Source organism: Rhinolophus hipposideros (genome assembly GCF_964194185.1).
Source record: "Rhinolophus hipposideros genome assembly, chromosome: 5".
In the NCBI taxonomy this organism is placed as follows: Eukaryota; Metazoa; Chordata; class Mammalia; order Chiroptera; family Rhinolophidae; genus Rhinolophus; species Rhinolophus hipposideros.
This window is the reverse complement of record NC_138051.1, coordinates 100,210,309-100,227,328: the sequence shown is the minus strand read 5'-3', so window position 1 is coordinate 100,227,328 and position 17,020 is coordinate 100,210,309. Positions and strand designations below refer to the sequence as shown.

Here is a 17,020-nt window from a genome sequence, read left to right as displayed (position 1 = left end):
ACAAACTGCTCCACCATCCTTCGCAAAGTTCTGGCCTGCACTATACCCTGCTCATGAAACTGAGCTTTCATACGTACAAACTGCTCCATTACCTTTTGGAGAGTTTCGGCCGGCACTGTACCCTGCTCGCTGCGCCATGTGTCATGCAGGGTGTCATGCGGGGTCTCAGCTCCCGCTCCCCACATAAGAACGCAGGACATGGGGAGGCCAAAATGGAACACTCACGGAGCCATGGATGGGGAGTCATACCACTATGGTCTCGCTAAAGCGTGGGTTGGAGACACAGGGAGCAAACATCCGCCAGTACCTGAACAAGGGGTCTTCCTGCACTCCAGTCTCTCCGGCGGCCGGGCGAGACACACGAAGTAGGATCGACACGATCCGCAATCTGCCGTCCACTTTTCTGCCTGCCAACCAACCAAATCATGGCAGTTATATCAGTGGTTAATTGGATAACTGGTTACAGCTGATGGCCAACTAGTCACAGCTGATGGCCATCTACTACCTGAGCCAGCACCTTTCCACGTGAGGCCGAGAGCCTGGAAACTGCTTTCTGGGACTCTGTCCCCATACTGGCCTTACCCAGTCCTGTCCCCTGGATCACCTTCCTTTTGAGATCTGAAAATCCACCAGACTCACTTGACAGATAAGAGACTGGGACTCAGACAGGTGGAGTTACCTAGTTAAGTCCCACAGCCGGTGAGTAGCTGGTTGGACCCCAGTGTGTGTGGTACCAGCCTCCTCCCCCCAAAAGCTCCCCGGTTTCTGCTCGCTGTCTGTAGTGCTCACCCTGAACTGTGCACCCAGGCCCGGCAGCTGCCTCCCTGATGCTCTGGTGACAGGTTCTGCGGGGGGAACTGGGGCTCAGGTCAGGGAGGGTCTCCATGTGTCAGTCAATGAACCCCTCACCCCAGATCCCATCCTGTATCCCTTCTCACTCTGTGGTTATTTTGAAAATAGAAGCCATCAAAGTAGACTTCTCAGACTCACGTTTACCTGTGCTCTTCCCTGCCTCAGTGCCCAACACTGTGCCCCCTCCAAGAACTGTCCATGCCCCCAGCTTAGGGCTCCCCTCCAGGTGTGGCGGGCCCCATCCCTGCTGGCCTCCTCAGGTCATCGCTCCCACAGGCCTTTCCTGTATTAGCAGCATTTTGATCCATTAGGGTACTATACACATGAGCACACATGAACACACGTGCACACACATGTGCAAGACGCAGCATGCTGTACACACACAGTGCACGGATTCACACCAGTCTGCACGCACACACACTCGCATGTGCACACACATATGAACATGTACACACGTATGTTATTTCCACTTTCACATTTTGTAACCCCACTTACCCTCCGGCTCCCCCTTTCCTCTGCTCCCCAACACAGCTTTCTCCAGTCCCCTCTCCGCATTCTTTCCTGAACCCTTTTCGAAAGAGGCTTCTCCAGCATTCTATGATCCTTTGTAAAGGGCACAGCGATCTACAAGCAGCCAAATCCTCGACCTGCTGGTGGCACTTGTCCCAGCTGACCATTCCCTCCTCCTTGGGACAGGGGACAGCTGTCACCAGAGACGACGTGTGACCCAGAGCAGCATGTACCCCAAAGGATGAATCTCTAAGTGATCTTGGGGAAAAAAGGCAAGTTGCTGAGAGTGAAGCTGACTGGTGCCATGATGGGGAGTGTGACAATGTCAGCTGCCTCTGTGGGAAGACCCAGGGCTGGGTTGGGGGGCAGAACAGACAGGGACCTTCAGGTTCCTCCACGTATTATTTCTTAAACTGGATCCCTGCATTCATTACTATTATTTTTTGTATGTCTGAAATACTTCACTGACTTCCAAACCTCGTCTGCCTCCAAGTCCTTAGGACAAACCCAAGCTCCTTGCCCTCTGTAACTGGCCCCACCTCTGTCACTCCCAGACCTTTGCTCCAGCTGTATCCACGCCAAGAATGTCTTTCCCCTCCCCACCTGACCTTTCCGGCTAAAACCATATCCACAGCAAGCATCTAAGCCGTAGACAAATGGGGTCAGATTTGACTATTGGAAAGAAGACTTTGGGAACCCCAGCATGGACGGTAAGTGGAAGGGGGATGAAGGAGGGCACCAAGGGGTGGAGAGAGGCCTGCCCTGAGGCTAGCTACACATCAGGCACCTACAGCTGATGTCCCTTCACTTTCGTTCTGCTGGTAGCCATGGAGGCGGAGTGATGTCTCAACTCCAGCACTTGAAGACTAGAATGGGGACAAGGGAGCAGATAGCTACAGCCCTGAGCCAGAGGTAGTTCACCTGGGGCAACACCTCCCTAGGATGTCTCCCAGGGGCTGGGGGCTCCCGGAGGCCAAAGGTCAATCTCAGGACCTCCAGTCACTTGGAACCCCATCATACTCAGACACGTCCAGAAAGGAAAACTGGGAGAATCTGTAGAGAAGCTGAAGCCTAGAGAGGGGAGGAGATGACAGCTGAGGTGAGGCAGAGAAAGAGCTCAGATACCCAGCCCAAACTCCCCACAGTCCTCACTCCTGGCCTGTGACCTAGTTTCGGTAAATCTGGTGGCTGTTCCTGACCCTAAGTGTATGGTATGGGCCTGCGAGGCCACCCTGCCCTGAGGTGGGGCAGCGCTTTGGGTGAGGGTATCTGGTGGGGTCTCAGCAAGAGTGGTACCCCACACCTTGGACCCGTTGTGGGGAGGCTGGGGTGGCTGGGGCCCAATTAACCACAAATTCAGGGGGTGCACCTGGCTTCTCTTCTGGCTGCTCCTTACTTAGAGGCCACCTCCCTGTGAGCCCCAATTTTCCTGGCAGATGAATTGAGGGTCATTCCCAGCACTATAGGTTGTGAAAATGAAGTGAAATCAGGTATGCTTAGTACACAGATTGGCACACAGTAGGCGCTCAGAAATTGCTGACTGCATCCATTCATCCATTCCCTGGGAGAGTCAGCCTAGAGCTGGGGATCCGATGCTCCGACCCCTGCTCTTGGGGGTCACAGCTCCGGCCTCTTGACCCCTCCACTTACAGAAGGTTTCCGTCAAGGTCACAGAGGGTCAGTGCAAAGGGATCTGGAATACGACTCGTGGGAAGTCAGGGTCGGCGGGCCCCGGGCGTCTACGCGCGCGCCTGACTCTCAACCCAGCCACTGTGCTGAAGGCGGGCACCAGACAACCTCCCCCACCGGGGGAGCCTTTCCTCGCCGCGGCTCGGGTTTCTAGGAGCCCCGCCCCTCCCCCTCCCCGTGCGGCCCCGCCCTCCCCCCCGTGCACCCTCAAGTTTCTCCTAACTTTTCCGCGGGTCCAGCTGGGCGCCCCGCCCGCCGGCTGGTGACGTAACAATGGTGCAGCGCGGCGACCAATGGGCAGCGGCGGGGCCTGCCGGCGCGGGCCAATGGTGGCGGCGGACGGTCCCGCGGTCCTGCCCGGCCTGGGCCGCACTGCGCCGCCAGCGGCCAGCCGCCAGCCAGCCCGCCCGCCCGCCGCCGGCGTCCGCACCGCCGCCCAGCGATCACGCCGTGGCGGCTCAGAGCGCGGCTGCGGCGGGCGGCGGCGGCGGCGGCTCTCCCCGTCCGTCAGTCCTGGGACCTTCGCTTCCACGCCTACCCGCAGAGGGACAGCGCGCTCTCCGGCCCGCAACGGGGGCGGGGACGCCAGACCCGCGACCCCGTAGTCCCCCACGGTGAGTCCCGTTCCGCCGGTTCGTAGCCCCTGCCCAGGGTGCTGCCCCCTGGCCGCTGCTCCCCTCACGTCCCTGGGCACACGCAGGTGCAGACCTTGTTGCACCGACCACCGGCCCGCAGACACCCTGGCCTAGCCTCCTGCAACCCGACGTCCGCCGCGCCGCCGGGAGGGGACCGAGAGGAGCTGGCGGGCGGCCCGGGACGCACCGACCGGCCCTCGGCGGCCCAACCCCCCATACACCGAGCCGCTGCCGTGACTCGCTGCCCAGTGACGTGGGGCGGCCCAACTTTACGTAACCCACCCGGCGCCCCACGGGTGTCCACACAAAGTACACCAGGGGCGCGGAGGCCCAGGCGTGGGGGTGCCCCCCCAAATGAGCGCTGTGGCTGCAGCCCACCCCCACCATGCCCATCTCTGTAACTTAGTTACCCAGTGTGTGGACAGCGGCTTGTCCGCTGACCCAGGCCCTCTGTGACCAAGGACTTACTCTTGAGAGAAAGCAGTGGGTACTCTGGGCTCAAGTTGGGGCTAGGGGATCAGAGGGCAAGGGCAGGGCTCAAGCTGGGCTCCCTGGGGTTGCGAAACCCCCAGCTGGGTTGTAGGCCTGGCTCTACCACGACTTGCTGACTGATCTTGGACAAGCTTGTTCCTTGCTGGAAAGTGGGATGGCAGCACCTGCTTCATCTTGTAGTCGGTAAGATCAAGACAGAAAGCTGACCTGGCGGGGATGTGCAGACTGTGAAGTGGGGTTCACACCAGTCTCTAGGCTGACTTCGCCCTCCAGGCTCCTCCCAAGAGCTAGGGGTGTGGACCTCCAGCAAACATCATGTTTGGGTGAAAGGCGCGAGTCCCCGAAACCTGCCCCTGCTGGGGCTCACAGCTTGCATTCCCCGCTCCCTTCCTTCCAGATGAGGAAACTGACGCCCCGAGAAGGAAAGTGATACCCCCGTCTGCAGAACTCGGTGATCTGATCGCGGTGTGGAAGCAGGTAGGTCTGAGTCTTGAGCTCTGCTCCCGTCCGGCCTAGAGGGAGGCTCTAGGGGCCCCCACCCGCAGTCAGGGGGTCAGAGAACAGGGTCAAGGTTAGGTAGGGCTGGGGACCGGGAGCTTGGGCTACAGAAAGGATTAGGCTCAGCTTGAGATATGGGCAGCTTTCCTACCCCGTTACCTGGCCTTTTCTCTGTTTGGGGTTGGATGTTCCCGGCCGAGCTGAGAGCAGGAACTGAGCTCTTCCAGTGGGTCCCTGGGCTGGAGGGGGTGGGGTGTGTGAGATTTCAGTGTGGCCTTGACGCTGGGTGGGGTCGTGAGGGCAGAGTCAGGGAAGGGCATCTCTAGCAGAGGTGTCAGAGAACGCGGGCATTTCAAGGAGATCAAGCGCAGCTAGTTAAGGATGTGGAAGTGGCTCAGGGACTAGGAAACAAGCGAGCTGCGAGGAGCGACTGGAAGGGCAGGTAAGAGTCCCGGACCAAGGGTGCGGCCGCGGCCGTGTGAGGCGTTCCCAGCAGAGGTCGGCGGGGGCGGGGCCCAGGCCACGGCCCCGCCCCTCACATGGTGTCCTCCTCGGGCAGGTGGGCGGCGGCCGAGCCCATGCGGTGAATCCCGGTGATACCCCTCCGCCAGCATGCCGTGGGACGCCCGGCGGCCTGGGAGCAGCGCGGACGGCGGGCCTGAGGGCGCGGGCACAGCGCGCTCGCGGGCGCAGAAGCAGTGCCGCAAGTCGTCCTTCGCCTTCTACCAGGCGGTTCGCGACCTGGTGCCCGTGTGGCTGCTCGAGGACATGCGCGCCAGCGAGGCCTTCCACTGGGACGAGCGCGGGCGCGCCGCCGCCTACTCGCCGTCGGAGGCGCTGCTCTACGCGCTCGTGCACGACCACCAGGAGTACGCGCACTACCTGCTGGCCACGTTCCCGCGGCGCGCGCTCGCGCTGCCAAGTGCCAGCTTCCGGTGCTGCTCCGCGCCCGGGCCGCACGTGGCGCTGGCCGTGCGCTACAACCGCGTGGGCATTCTGCGCCGCATCCTGCGCACCGTGCGCGACTTCCCGGCCGAGGAGCGCACACGCCTGCTCGACCGGCACGGCTGCAGCCGCGTGGAAGGCGGTGGGACGTCATTGCATGTGGCCTGCGAGCTGACGCGCCCCGAGTGCCTCTTCCTGCTGCTCGGCCACGGAGCCTCACCCGGCCTCCGCGACGGCGGTGGCCTCACGCCGCTCGAGCTGCTGCTGCGCCAGTTGTGCCGTGACACCGGAGCTACCTCTGCTGCGGCGGTGCCCGCATCCGGGGAGCCACGCCAGCGTCACCTGCTGCTGCTCGACCTGCTGGCACTGTACACGCCGGCGGGCGCCACAGGCCCGGCCCACCGCGAGCTGCTGAGCGACCAGCCGCGCTGGCAGCGGCTCCTGGGTGACGACAAGTTCCACTGGCTGGCGGGCTTGGCGCCGCCCTCACTCTTCATGCGTGCCATGCAGGTGCTGGTCACCGCCATCTCACCCAGCCGCTTCCCCGAGGCCCTGGACGAGCTGCCGCTGCCGCCCTTCCTACAGCCGCTGGACCTCACGGGCAAGGGCTAGCCCGCTGGGCACCCTGGGCACCGGGTTTTTGGAGAAGACTATTTTTCAGAGCGTTGTACCTAGCACTTTACATATATTGATGTCTGTACAGCAGAGTCTCCGCCTCGTTTGTCGCATGCATGGTAGGCTGGGCCAGGGTGGTCACATGGCACCCCAGCCTACAGGCTTTCTGGGTGTGGCTGGGCTCAGCGCCCCAACTGCCTTGGCGGAGCAGGGCTGAGTGATCATGGGGCTCCTAAGAGCCAGGCCCTGATCTCAGCTCACTGCCCAGCCCCCGAGAAAGGTGAGGGCCTCCTCCCACCTTGATAGAGCTTCCAGGAAGGCATCCCAGAGGGAGTGACAGCTGGGCTGAGCAGGATTCCGCAGCACGGGGTGTGACTGACAGCACGTGCAAAGGCACAGGCCAAGAGCAGGCCCCGTGAGGCTCTGGGGGTGGGCCCTGTGTACTCAGCGTGCAGGGCCTTTTTAAACCCCCTGGCACTGGGACTCGGTGCTGAGGGCCAAGGATGGCAGGAGGGCTGCTGGGTGGCAAGGGGACACAGGACCCGCTCTGTGCCTCCCCATCCTCCCCTGTCCCACACTGGCCACCCGCTCCTCCTTGGGTGTCATTGTGACTCCTCCACCAAAACTGGTCAACCCAGGCGTAGCCTTGTCCCTGTCACCCTGTTTGCTCTTCCCCGAGGAAGAGCTCCTGGCCCCAGCTCCACGCCCTCAGGTGGGGTTAGGTGTGCTTCCTCCAGGCCTGCTGACGGTCTGACCCGGGTGTGGGCCCCGGTGTGTCCCCTGGCCCAGCGCCCATGGGTGACAGGGTAGCTGCATCACCCAGTGGGCAAGCCCTCTTGCCCAGCCAGTAGAGCTGGTTTCTGCAGGAAGGTTCTGAAGATGGAGGCTTGCTAGCAGATACACCACGACCCTTCAGGATAAAGGGACACTGGCTGAAAAGCTGGGTCCATGCCCTGGCACCAGGGAGAACGCCAGGGTACCCAGGAGTTCTCTTGGGCCATGAAATTCAACCTGGGCCGGCATGAGCTGGAGGGCCACGATGTCCTGCCAGCAGCAGAGGGCTAAAGGTCTGCCTGGAAGAGTGACCAGCCTGGCTGGGGGCACCTGCTGCCCACCCTGCCCCCAGCATGCCTAAGGGGAGCATGCCTGGGGGACCAAGAAGCTTTGGGTGGTGGTAGCAGAATCCAGGATGGTGGGCCATTGAAGAGAGGGTGCAAAAGGGACCTGGTTCTGGCCTGCAGCTGCCACTTAACTCTCAGGGTGATCTGGGACAAACCCCCATTCCCGGGAAGTATGTGGGTGGGTGCACAGCACCAGTGGGAAGGAGGAAGGATGGGTGCACAGCCCCGGGACTGATCCTAGATTCCAACTGGGAGTGAGGGCTCCCCTCCTGCTGTGTCCTGGGCCAGTTGAACCTTGACACTTGGGGAAGTGAAAACATCTCTCTCAGCTCAAAACTTGGGGCATCGGGAGCCCCTAGGTCCTGTAGGAGGTCCCAGATCCTCAGACCAGGGATGCCATTGTGGGGGGAGGGTACATTTTCTTTGGAGGATGTGAAAATTGGAGGCTGGAGTGCTCAGAGCAGCAGGGCATGGTGGCTCTGGGGGTTGGGCCTGGGGAGACATTGGGAAATCCTGCGCCCTGATGCCCTGGTACCTGGTGGAGGACCTGAGCCCAGACTTCCTCTCAGTCTCCCCAGCCCCAGCTCTATCCTCTGTAGGGTTGGCCCAAGGCCCAGGGCCAGGCCCCCTTTCACTTCCCCTCTAGACCTATAGCTGCCCCTTTGGTGACAACCTCTTTGAGCCCCCTGAGCTGAGGATGGGGTGATGCAGGGGTGGGGGAGCTGCCTTGCCTCAAGGCTTCCAGAAGTCCTGGAAGGGGGTTGCCACACTCATTGTCAGGCAAGCCCGAGGAGGCACCTGGGCTGGTCCTGCAGTGCGGGGTGGGATTCCAGCAGGAAGAATTAATGGGCACCACAGCAGGGGTTCATGGGAAGGTCTGGGGCCCAAGCGGGGTGATTTGCTTTGGGATGACTGGGGACTGCACTATCATTCACTGGGTGATGTTGGACCCCATGGAATGGGAGGGCAGGAGGAGGACAGCCAGAGCACCAGCTCCTGCTGTCTGCACTGTGAGTGGGAACGGGTAAAGGTGTTCACACTGCTTGGAGCTGCAGGCAAGGCTGGGGAGGCCAAGGCCGGCCAGAGGCACAGCCTGTGGCAGCCGAGCGGCCTGATTCCTGGCACAGCTCCCACTGTCTTACTGGGGACTGATGCCTGGCTCAGGGAGCCCCAGGCAGCAGTGACAGCAGAGGACCTAGAGAACAGTGCAGGGTGGATAAGGGTTATCTGGTGACTGCTGCTGGCCCGAGGGAGGGAAGAAGGGAGGGAGGGAGGGCAGGCCCCAGCATTGGGCTTATCAGTCTCCTGGGCCCTCCAGCCCCAGGAAGGGCAGCAAGCACAGCGGGGGAGCCGGTCACTGTTCTCTCTCATGGGGAACACTGGGGACGGGGGCGGGCTGGAGTTGGCCAGGCCCAGCCCCGGGGTCCCATGACAGGCAGCCAGTGACCCAGCTCTTGGCCACTGGCAAGTGGCCTTGACAGCTTCTCAAAGGCAAATGCTCTGCCCACAACAAGGCCCACTTTTCCGTGTGGCAAACTATGTTGGTATTTGTTCCAAGCTTTCTAAGGAAAATCTGACTGTGGCCTGTAATCCCTCCAACCGGGGCCCAGGGAACCCCAACCTGCTTAGGCTCAGGGGCCAGAATCTGCACCCCTGAGGCCTGTTCATATTAAGACCTTGTGCCCAGAACTTGGAAGGAACACCAAGTTCCAGCGTGTGCTGTCGGGTACTTGGGGAGGTGGCCAGGAGGGCAGGGTGCACCCGCCTGCCCCTCCTGTGGCCCTGGTGACGTGACCCTGTGCCAGGCCTTGTGCTTCCTTTGCAGGCTAACCTCATCCTGATATTACCTAGATTTTCCTACTCTGATTTCCCTTCCTCCCGATTTCTTCACCAACTTAGAATGCTGTATTGAGAGCATTTCGTAAGTTACTCCACACCCTCTTCAGAACAAGGACGCTTAGCCTTGGGAAGGTTGTGCAGTGTTGGGGCCTGTTCCACAAGCGAGTGACCAGTGACGGAGCCCGGCCCCCACAGTGACTGGTTTTGGCTACAATTTAAAATGGAGGCGTAACTGACATGTAAGTGTAGACTTTAAGTGTGTAGTTTGAGGACTTAGGACAAATGCCTATACACGTGTAACTACCACCCCAATCAAGACAGAGGTGAAGATAGAGATTTCTACCTGCTGTGATTTTTTAAAAAAGAATTTCTGCTTATAGAATTCATGCTCATGGTAGAACACTTGGACTGTACTGAGAAGTCCAGCCACCCTGTGGCAGGGCCCCAGCCCTGCTAGTCCCCCACTGTGTGGTTGTGGACTGTCCTGCTCGTCCCCCTACTCTCGCTCCCCAATAAAGAGGCCGACTGCCCGCCGTCATCCCACCACCGGGACAAACACTGCTAGCATTTTGGTGTTTTCTTCTAGTTTTTTCTATGCACATATGTACACATTACATATATGACATTAGATTACTTATACAATTTAGTGTTTTTAAAATTACTGTAGTATGAGCATTTCCCTATATAGTAAAACACTGTATGAACATGATTTTTAGTGATTTTGGTGATTACAGTGTAATATTTGACTCAGCTAGTGTTAACACCATAGTTAATGTGGGGCGGCCGGATGGCTCGGTTGGTTAAAAGACGAGCTGTTAACAACAAGGTTGCCGGTTCAATTCCTGCATGGGATGGTGGGCTGCGCCCCCTGCAACTAAAGACTGAAAACGGTGACTGGACTTGGAGCTGAGCTGCGCCCTCCACAACTAGATTGAAGGACAACGACTTGGAGCTGATGGGCCCTGGAGAAACACACTGTTCCCCAATATTTCCCAATGGAAAAAAAAAATGAAAAACCAGATACAGCTTAAAAAAAAGATCAACGTAAGAGGTCAGAGTTTTTAAAATGTGAATTTTATTTATTTTTGGAATAAATAATACATTTACATGGCTCAAAGTTCAAAAGATACAAAAAGGTATATATACTCCAGGCAACCACTGTGACCAGCTGCTTGTTCCGTGAACTTTTCTTTCTGCCCCTCCTGTGTGCCCCCTGGAATTACGGAAAACTGCAAACCCACCAAAAGTAAGAGTATAAGCAACACATCTGCATTATCTCCCTGCCCCTTCTCTTTGTCTTTTCCTGTTTGTACGAACTCTGCCAAAACCACAGTGTCATTACTATACCCGAGAAATTCACCCTTTATACAGTAAAATAAGGTGAGCTTGCCCGGGGTCCTTTCCTCTGGGAGCGCACTTTTTAACAGCGGCTTGCCATGTTATTAGAGGAATGTTCCCGAGCATCATTTGTTTTATTAGTGTTTCACAGTCATAAGCAAGGCCACGCTGTATGTTTTCCGCCAGTTTAGGATTTGTTCTTGACAGGTGTCCAGGCGTGGAACTTACGGGTTTGAAGGTTCCCTGGGGCCCCCAACTTGCCCCGTTTGCACCCCTGCCCTGGGGAGCCAGGGTGTCAGGTAAGCGCTACCCTTCCATCTCCTTTGTCGTAGGTGTCCTTCCTACTGGTGTGTACAAATGTTTAGGGTACATATTCAACGTCACGTAACCTTTGTTGCAATTATTTCCCCCTTTTAATTTTATGTGGGGTTTTTAATTTACAGCATTTTAAAACTCGGACGCAATCCAATCTAATTTCCTTTGTGACCTTTCCCATGGCTTATGAATATAGGAAGCCCTTGCTATCCAGAAATCAGATACTGTTTCCCCCCTACTTTTAAGTTCTTTATTTATTTTGTCCAAATAACTGAGCAGAGGCGCACAATGGTTGTGAAATTGCGCTCCCGTCCCCTCATCCATGATGCCATCTCCCTGTGGGCCTGGCTGGACTGCTTGACGTCACTGGCCCTTCCACTCATACCATAGGTCTGGAGTTCCAGAGCTGGGTGTCAATCCCAGTGCTCCCCGGGTCACCCTGAGCGAACTTCTCTGAGTCACACGGGGGCAAATGATATTACCTCGTGGGGTCCTAGTGAGGACACGGGGCTGTGTGTGACCCTTAAGCATGTCTGGCATAGTTAAGGGGGCGTCTGTGGGACCATCCTTATTTTGCGAATTCCTCCCTGCCTTCTGCCATGAACATCCCAGTGGGGATTCTGACATTGCGTTAAACCCATAAAACCCTTTGGAAAGGATGATGTCTTAGCCTGTTTATTTACCCTTCCTCCCATCAGGAATGTCAGACATCCTTCCTTGACTCAAGTTTTCTTGGATGTCTTCAGGAAAGCTTGGCCATTTCTTGACACGAGTGTGACATTTCTTGCTCAGTCGTTTCCTGGGACATGTGTCCTAGTGCTGTCATGGAGGTGACCTTTTCCCACACATTGGTTTCCAGTAGGGCACTTCTGAGACTTGGTTTTGTTTCTTGGACAGAGACAGACCCAGGGCCTTGAAACACTCCCAAGCCTGCCCTCAGCGGCCTGGCCTCAGTGGGCCTCTGTAAGGAGACAGCCCTGTGCACCATCTCACGGTAAGGTGTCTTCCCTAGCGGGTACTGGGGTGGCCATCTCTAGAGTGACCATTCTCCCAGGTCGGCCACCCTGGGTAGACCATTGAGCATGTAAACACGGATCAGGTCATGAAATCAGGTCCACCTCCATTATCCTGGCAAAGGGGCTGGGTTGGGAACCCACAGGCAGATTCTTCCCAGCGCAGGAGGGAATGCCAGCCTTCACGTATGCCTGCTGAGAGCACCTTCACACAGCTCAAATATCAGACTTGACTAGGTTGGGGAAAAGTCTAGTTTATTGCACTCTCAAACCAGAAGAAAGCCGCACGAAGCACTGAGGCTACAAGACGTTTAAAGTATCAAGCTGGACTTGGGTTTCATTGCACTGAAGTCCCATGGGTTTGGGAAGCCTCCACCGTCTGGGGGAGCTGGGCGAGGCACAACAGACGCTGACGAGGAGCCGCAGCCAGCCCGGGGCGGCCTCTGCTGTCACCAACTTAAAAAACAAAAGGATTCCATAAAAGTGCAGTGTGAGGTAAGACCTAGGATTTCAGTATCTTGTCCTCATTTAGATCTGGAAGACCTCCATCTTCACGGCTGGCTGGGACCTGGCCAGCTCTTCACCTGTGGCCTGGGGGCCCCTGCACACACTCGCTTGGTAGAACAACACGCCTCGAGTAACTGGGCTTCGAGCCAAAGGCAGGCTAAAAACAGCAGCGAGGCTGGAGCCCTTACGTGGGGCTGCGTCCAGGAAGGGGGCGCTGGGCTCAAGGCAGACGCACGCCGGGCTGTCGAGTCCTGTAGCTCGGGTGCCCGCGAGAAGACGGCACTGCAGGCTCACCTCAGGGACTGTCGTCTCACGTGGCCCCAGCAGGCACCAGCTTCCACCTTCTGGGGCATCCGCCCAAATGCCACTGACAGTGCCGGGCTGCCGCGTGGCGCCAGCGGCAGGTCCCCTGGCCGCCCGCACGAGGAGGACGTGCAGGCTGACACCCACCCTCTCTGACGCTGCCGGCTCAGGATAAACCCTGGGAAGGAATGAAACCCCTTCCACTGGTTTCCGAAAATATGTTTCTTTTCCAAATGTTTAAGATTTGATTTCAAATGAGGTATCTTATGTGGGTTTGCAATACAACAAACAAAAAAGGCAACACTCAGTATGTCGTCCTCTGAGGACGCATCTGGCTTTCACAACGCCCACCAGCAGCACGCATTACACGGCACTCTAAAGAGACTTCTGAGTTAGCCAGCTCAGCGACGCCCCCCGTGTGACCTTCCTGTGTCATCCCCACCCGGGAGGCACGTGCACACTTCATGCCTGTGCTGTTTTGGCTGGAGGGTGTCCTCTAGGCGCGCGTGCCCTGCCCTGGGCACGGTGTGCGTGTCTTCTCCATCGCGACAGCCCAGCGCCTCTCAAACATGGCCTCAGTTTCCCATCTGGGGTGTCTAGAAGGAATGTGTGCTGGAACCTGTGTCCCTCAGAGAAGGGGGTGGGACCCTGGGATGGAGACTAAGCCACCGTGGGAACGCATTCAGCACTGACCTTCGGCTACTATGGTATGTGGCTGCCTGTGGTGGCTCAGGGGTGTTCCATGACCCGCTTCAGACTCATCCTGCCCGTGGGAAGTTCCCCAGGTCGTCCCCACAATGGGAGCTGGAGTGGCCAGTGATGAGAACATGACTGCAGCACTTGGGTAACTGTAGTGCGTGCAACTGGCAGCAGCCGCTGTCCCCACCCAGAGGGGTCAGAGGTCCTGGGGCTCCAGCAACAGCTCTGATCACTTGGCTGAGGCTGGGGGTTCTGGAACAAGACGGAAACAAACACGGATGAAAGCAAGTGTGGGGGGTCCAACATGGCCAAACGTGTCTGGACAAGAGTTGATGAGGCGTGTCCAAGAGTGAGCGACTCAGAAACCGACTGTCCACCACGTCTCAGCTTCCTCCCTTGTGAGCGACCCTGCCTGGGAGCTCCTTCAGATGACTTCCCACTCGTCCTCCAGGTCCTCGGGGTGGGGGGTGCTGGCATGGCTGCTCTGGGCACTGTGTGAGTGGCTGAAAGTCCTTGTCAGACGCTGGAGGAGATAGCCAGGGGGGCCCACTGCCCACAGCTCATCTGACGAGGTCACTGCAGGGACAAGAGCCAGCCACACACCCATTAATCACCCAGCCTGGGGACAGGGCAGATGGAATCAAGGGCCTGGGTCCATGTCCAGACGTGGCACTTTCTAGCTGTGGGGCCCCGAACACACCACCCCCGATGTATAACTCAGTTTCCGCAGCTTAAAGCAAGTGGCCCAGCGCCCTGTCTCTTTCCTAGGAGACTCTAGCGGAGCCCAGTGCCAGGCTCCCTCCATCAGGTGTAACCCTGGGATGGGCTCCTGCAGGGATGGCCTTGCCCTTGGCTCTCGCCCGCGGGAGAGTGATCCCGCGGACCTGGTCCCCACATTTCCCGAGAACCCCGAGGAGCCTGCGGGGCCCAGCACCTGCCTGTGAGACACGTCACGATCCCGGGAGTTTTCTTCCAGTAATCTCCGGCGGGGTTTTTGTCGGTGATGCCGTACCTTCGGGCAAGGTCGCCGTTGGGGCAGCGTGCCCACACGGCCCTGGGGCTCAGCGCCAGCTGGCAGGCCTGCAACCCTGCAGGCAAACGGGGTGTCCATCTGTCCTCAGAGCCCGGCTGCAGGCGGGATGGGCCACCCTTCCCGAGAGCCTGCTCTCTCCTGACACTGCACCCTGTCACCAGAGGGTCCCTGTGGTGGCAGTGCCCTGCACTGGGCTGGGCTTGGAGTGGGAGCTGAGGGAAAGGGTACCCCGCCGGCAGGTCTGGCAAAACCGCCAGGACCCAAGACTGAATGACAGAGGCAGTCCAGAAACGACCACACCACAGAGAGCTCCAGGACTCGGGCGGGCTGCATGCTAAATGCTGGGTCCCTCACACCAGGGACACTTGGTCAGACACATACTTGTCACCTGCCCCAGCAGAGCAGCAAAAGGCTTGGTTGTGAAAGCTGAGGCTACTGTGGGGGACAGGCTACCCTATCCTCCCAGAGCCTGGCCTGCCCGGGAGGGGACAACTGCCATGTGCGTGCTCCTCTCTACCTGGCACGTGCTCCCAGGCGGTCCCCACTGGCATCTCCTCGGTGATTCCAAGTCGGACGTGCACATTCCACCTGCTGTCCAGTGCCCACAGCATCTGGTCGTTGGGGCTGGAATGGACGCTGACCAGGGTGACCCCTGCAGGCTGGAAGCAGGAAGGGATTTTCCTCAGGAGAGGCGGGGCCGGGGGCATTATTTTTGCACAGAGCGAAGTTGAGAGGTGTGGAGAACTGAGGTCAGTGACATGGAGTGGAAAGTTCTGGAAAGTTTCACTGATTGGTGCTTGCCAGCCTGCCACTTGGCCACCTACCCATTCATCTGCCCATCGCCCGCCCATCACCAGCCCACCTACCCATCCCTCAGATAGTTAAATAAGCATCTGCCACATGCCAGGCACTTGCCAGGTGCTAGGGATCAATTTTCTGGGCTCCTGGATTTTAAAGGCTGGTGCAAGACATGTCACAAAGAAATATAAGACTGTAGCCGGCAAGGGCACAGAGGTAAACAACCAGGGGCTCTGACAGCACGTAACAGGGTCAGGCCAGGAGGTCGGGGAAGCTGAGCTGGGAACCCACGGCTACATTGAGAGCAGAGGATGAGCACGCATGACCAGGAGAGGAGGGTGAGGAGTGAGCCAGGCAGGAGAGCATGCGCAAGGACGGAGCTCGGTGCCATGAGGGGCTGCCACGAGCCCAGGCGGCTGGAATGGGAAGGGCAGGGCAGCACCGTACAGGTCGGGCTCCTCAGGAAATTGTGGGAAGGCCTGCTGGGTGCTGGGAGCCAGGGCTCTGAGACGCCTGGTGTTCAGAGAGAGATGTCTGGACATGTACCCCAGGGCAGATGGTACGAAACAACGAGCAACATGCAAAAGGCTTCCCAGCAGGACTGAGCACTCAGTGGAGGTCTGATGGGTCCACCACTCTGGTCTCTGGGAAGACAGGGGTTAAACTGGAGACCGTATGGCAAAGACCTATGGTGACAAGGCAGCAAAGGATTTCACAAACGTCACCCAGCACGAGAACATTGCTCAAGAAACAATGCTCCACAAATGTCAACTGGAACAAGTCCCAGTGACCCTGACCTACTCCCGTGGTCAAGCAGGGCCCAAACAGGTGGTGGTGACCAGGAATCAGTCTGTGAGCCCACTCCATACCCGCAAGGGCCACCTGCAAGCGAAGAAACCTGCTCTTGCTGAACCCAAGTCCCTCCAGAGGGCAGGTGGGTAAGACCAGCTCCAGTGGTTCTCAAACCTTAGAGTCCCTGGGACTCACGTGGGAGGCTTGTAAAAGGGCCCATTCCTGGGCTCGGGGCCAGCCCTTCCACATCCAACTTTGGGACTGGCGCCCAGTAATAACCTTTTAGACAAGCACCCCAGGTGGCTCTGATTCGGGCAGTCTGACAAACAATGCTGTACACTTCTGTAGGCAAGGCATGCTAAGCAGTCTACAGACTTCAGTGCACTATCAAAATCCCAGCTGGTATTTTCACCGAAATGGAAAAGTGGATCCTGAAATTCCTATGGAATGCAAGGGATCCTGAACAGCCTAAATAATCTTGAAGAAACAAATTTGGAACACTCATACTTTTTGATTTCAAAACTATTATGAAGCTACAGTAATCAAACAGTGTGGTATTGGCATAAGGATAGACATATAAATCAACAGAATAGAAAGTCCAGAAATAAATCCATATAGTCAAGTGATTTTTGACAAGGTTGGCAAGATGATTCAATGAAAAAAGAAGTATTTTCAACAAATGATGATGGAATAACTGGACCTCATGTGCAAAAAATTAGGTTAGACCCTTACCTCATGCCATATACGAAATTAACTTGAAATGGAACAAAAATGAATATAAGAGCTAAATTGGCAATGGTTTCTTAGATGACACTAAGGCACAAGCAACAAAAAAAGAATAAATTTGACTTCATCAAAATGAAAGATTTTTGTACCTCAAAGGACACCATAAAAAAGTGAAGAGACAACACATAGAATGAGAGAAAATACTTCCAAATCGTATACCTAACAAGGGTCTAGTATACCGAATAAATAAAGAACTCTTAAAATCCATCAACAAAGACACAAACAACAGAATTTCTAAAA

The 17,020-nt window shown here is 57.3% G+C and overlaps 2 protein-coding genes across 5 annotated transcripts in view; one reads left to right on the top strand and one right to left on the bottom strand.

Annotated features, from left to right (window-relative positions):
* The first annotated feature begins 3,404 nt into the window (after positions 1 to 3,404).
* Positions 3,405 to 6,327, top strand: ANKRD9 (ankyrin repeat domain 9). 3 transcript variants are annotated; one of them, XM_081049584.1, is made up of 4 exons: positions 3,405 to 3,665; positions 4,259 to 4,361; positions 4,576 to 4,655; positions 5,236 to 6,322. In XM_081049584.1, the coding sequence occupies exon 4, from the start codon at positions 5,289 to 5,291 to the stop codon at positions 6,231 to 6,233; it is 945 nt and encodes a 314-aa protein (XP_080905710.1). In that variant the 5' UTR covers positions 3,405 to 3,665; positions 4,259 to 4,361; positions 4,576 to 4,655; positions 5,236 to 5,288; the 3' UTR covers positions 6,234 to 6,322. The 3 variants fall into 3 exon arrangements, with proteins under 3 accessions (XP_080905710.1, XP_080905708.1, XP_080905709.1); XM_081049582.1 differs by lacking the exon at positions 4,259 to 4,361 and having other exon boundaries at positions 3,411 to 3,665; positions 5,236 to 6,327; XM_081049583.1 differs by having other exon boundaries at positions 3,441 to 4,361.
* Positions 6,328 to 10,249: 3,922 nt separating this feature from the next.
* TECPR2 (tectonin beta-propeller repeat containing 2) overlaps positions 10,250 to 17,020 on the bottom strand; it is a 90,849-nt gene continuing 84,078 nt past the window's right edge. For both annotated transcript variants that reach the window (XM_081048426.1, XM_081048427.1), the window contains exons 18-20: positions 14,922 to 15,063; positions 14,310 to 14,459; positions 10,250 to 13,947 (exon numbers count right to left, since the gene is read on the bottom strand). In XM_081048426.1, the coding sequence (XP_080904552.1) occupies positions 13,796 to 13,947; positions 14,310 to 14,459; positions 14,922 to 15,063 (444 nt within the window). In that variant the 3' untranslated portion in view covers positions 10,250 to 13,795. The remainder of the gene's footprint in view (positions 13,948 to 14,309; positions 14,460 to 14,921; positions 15,064 to 17,020) is intronic.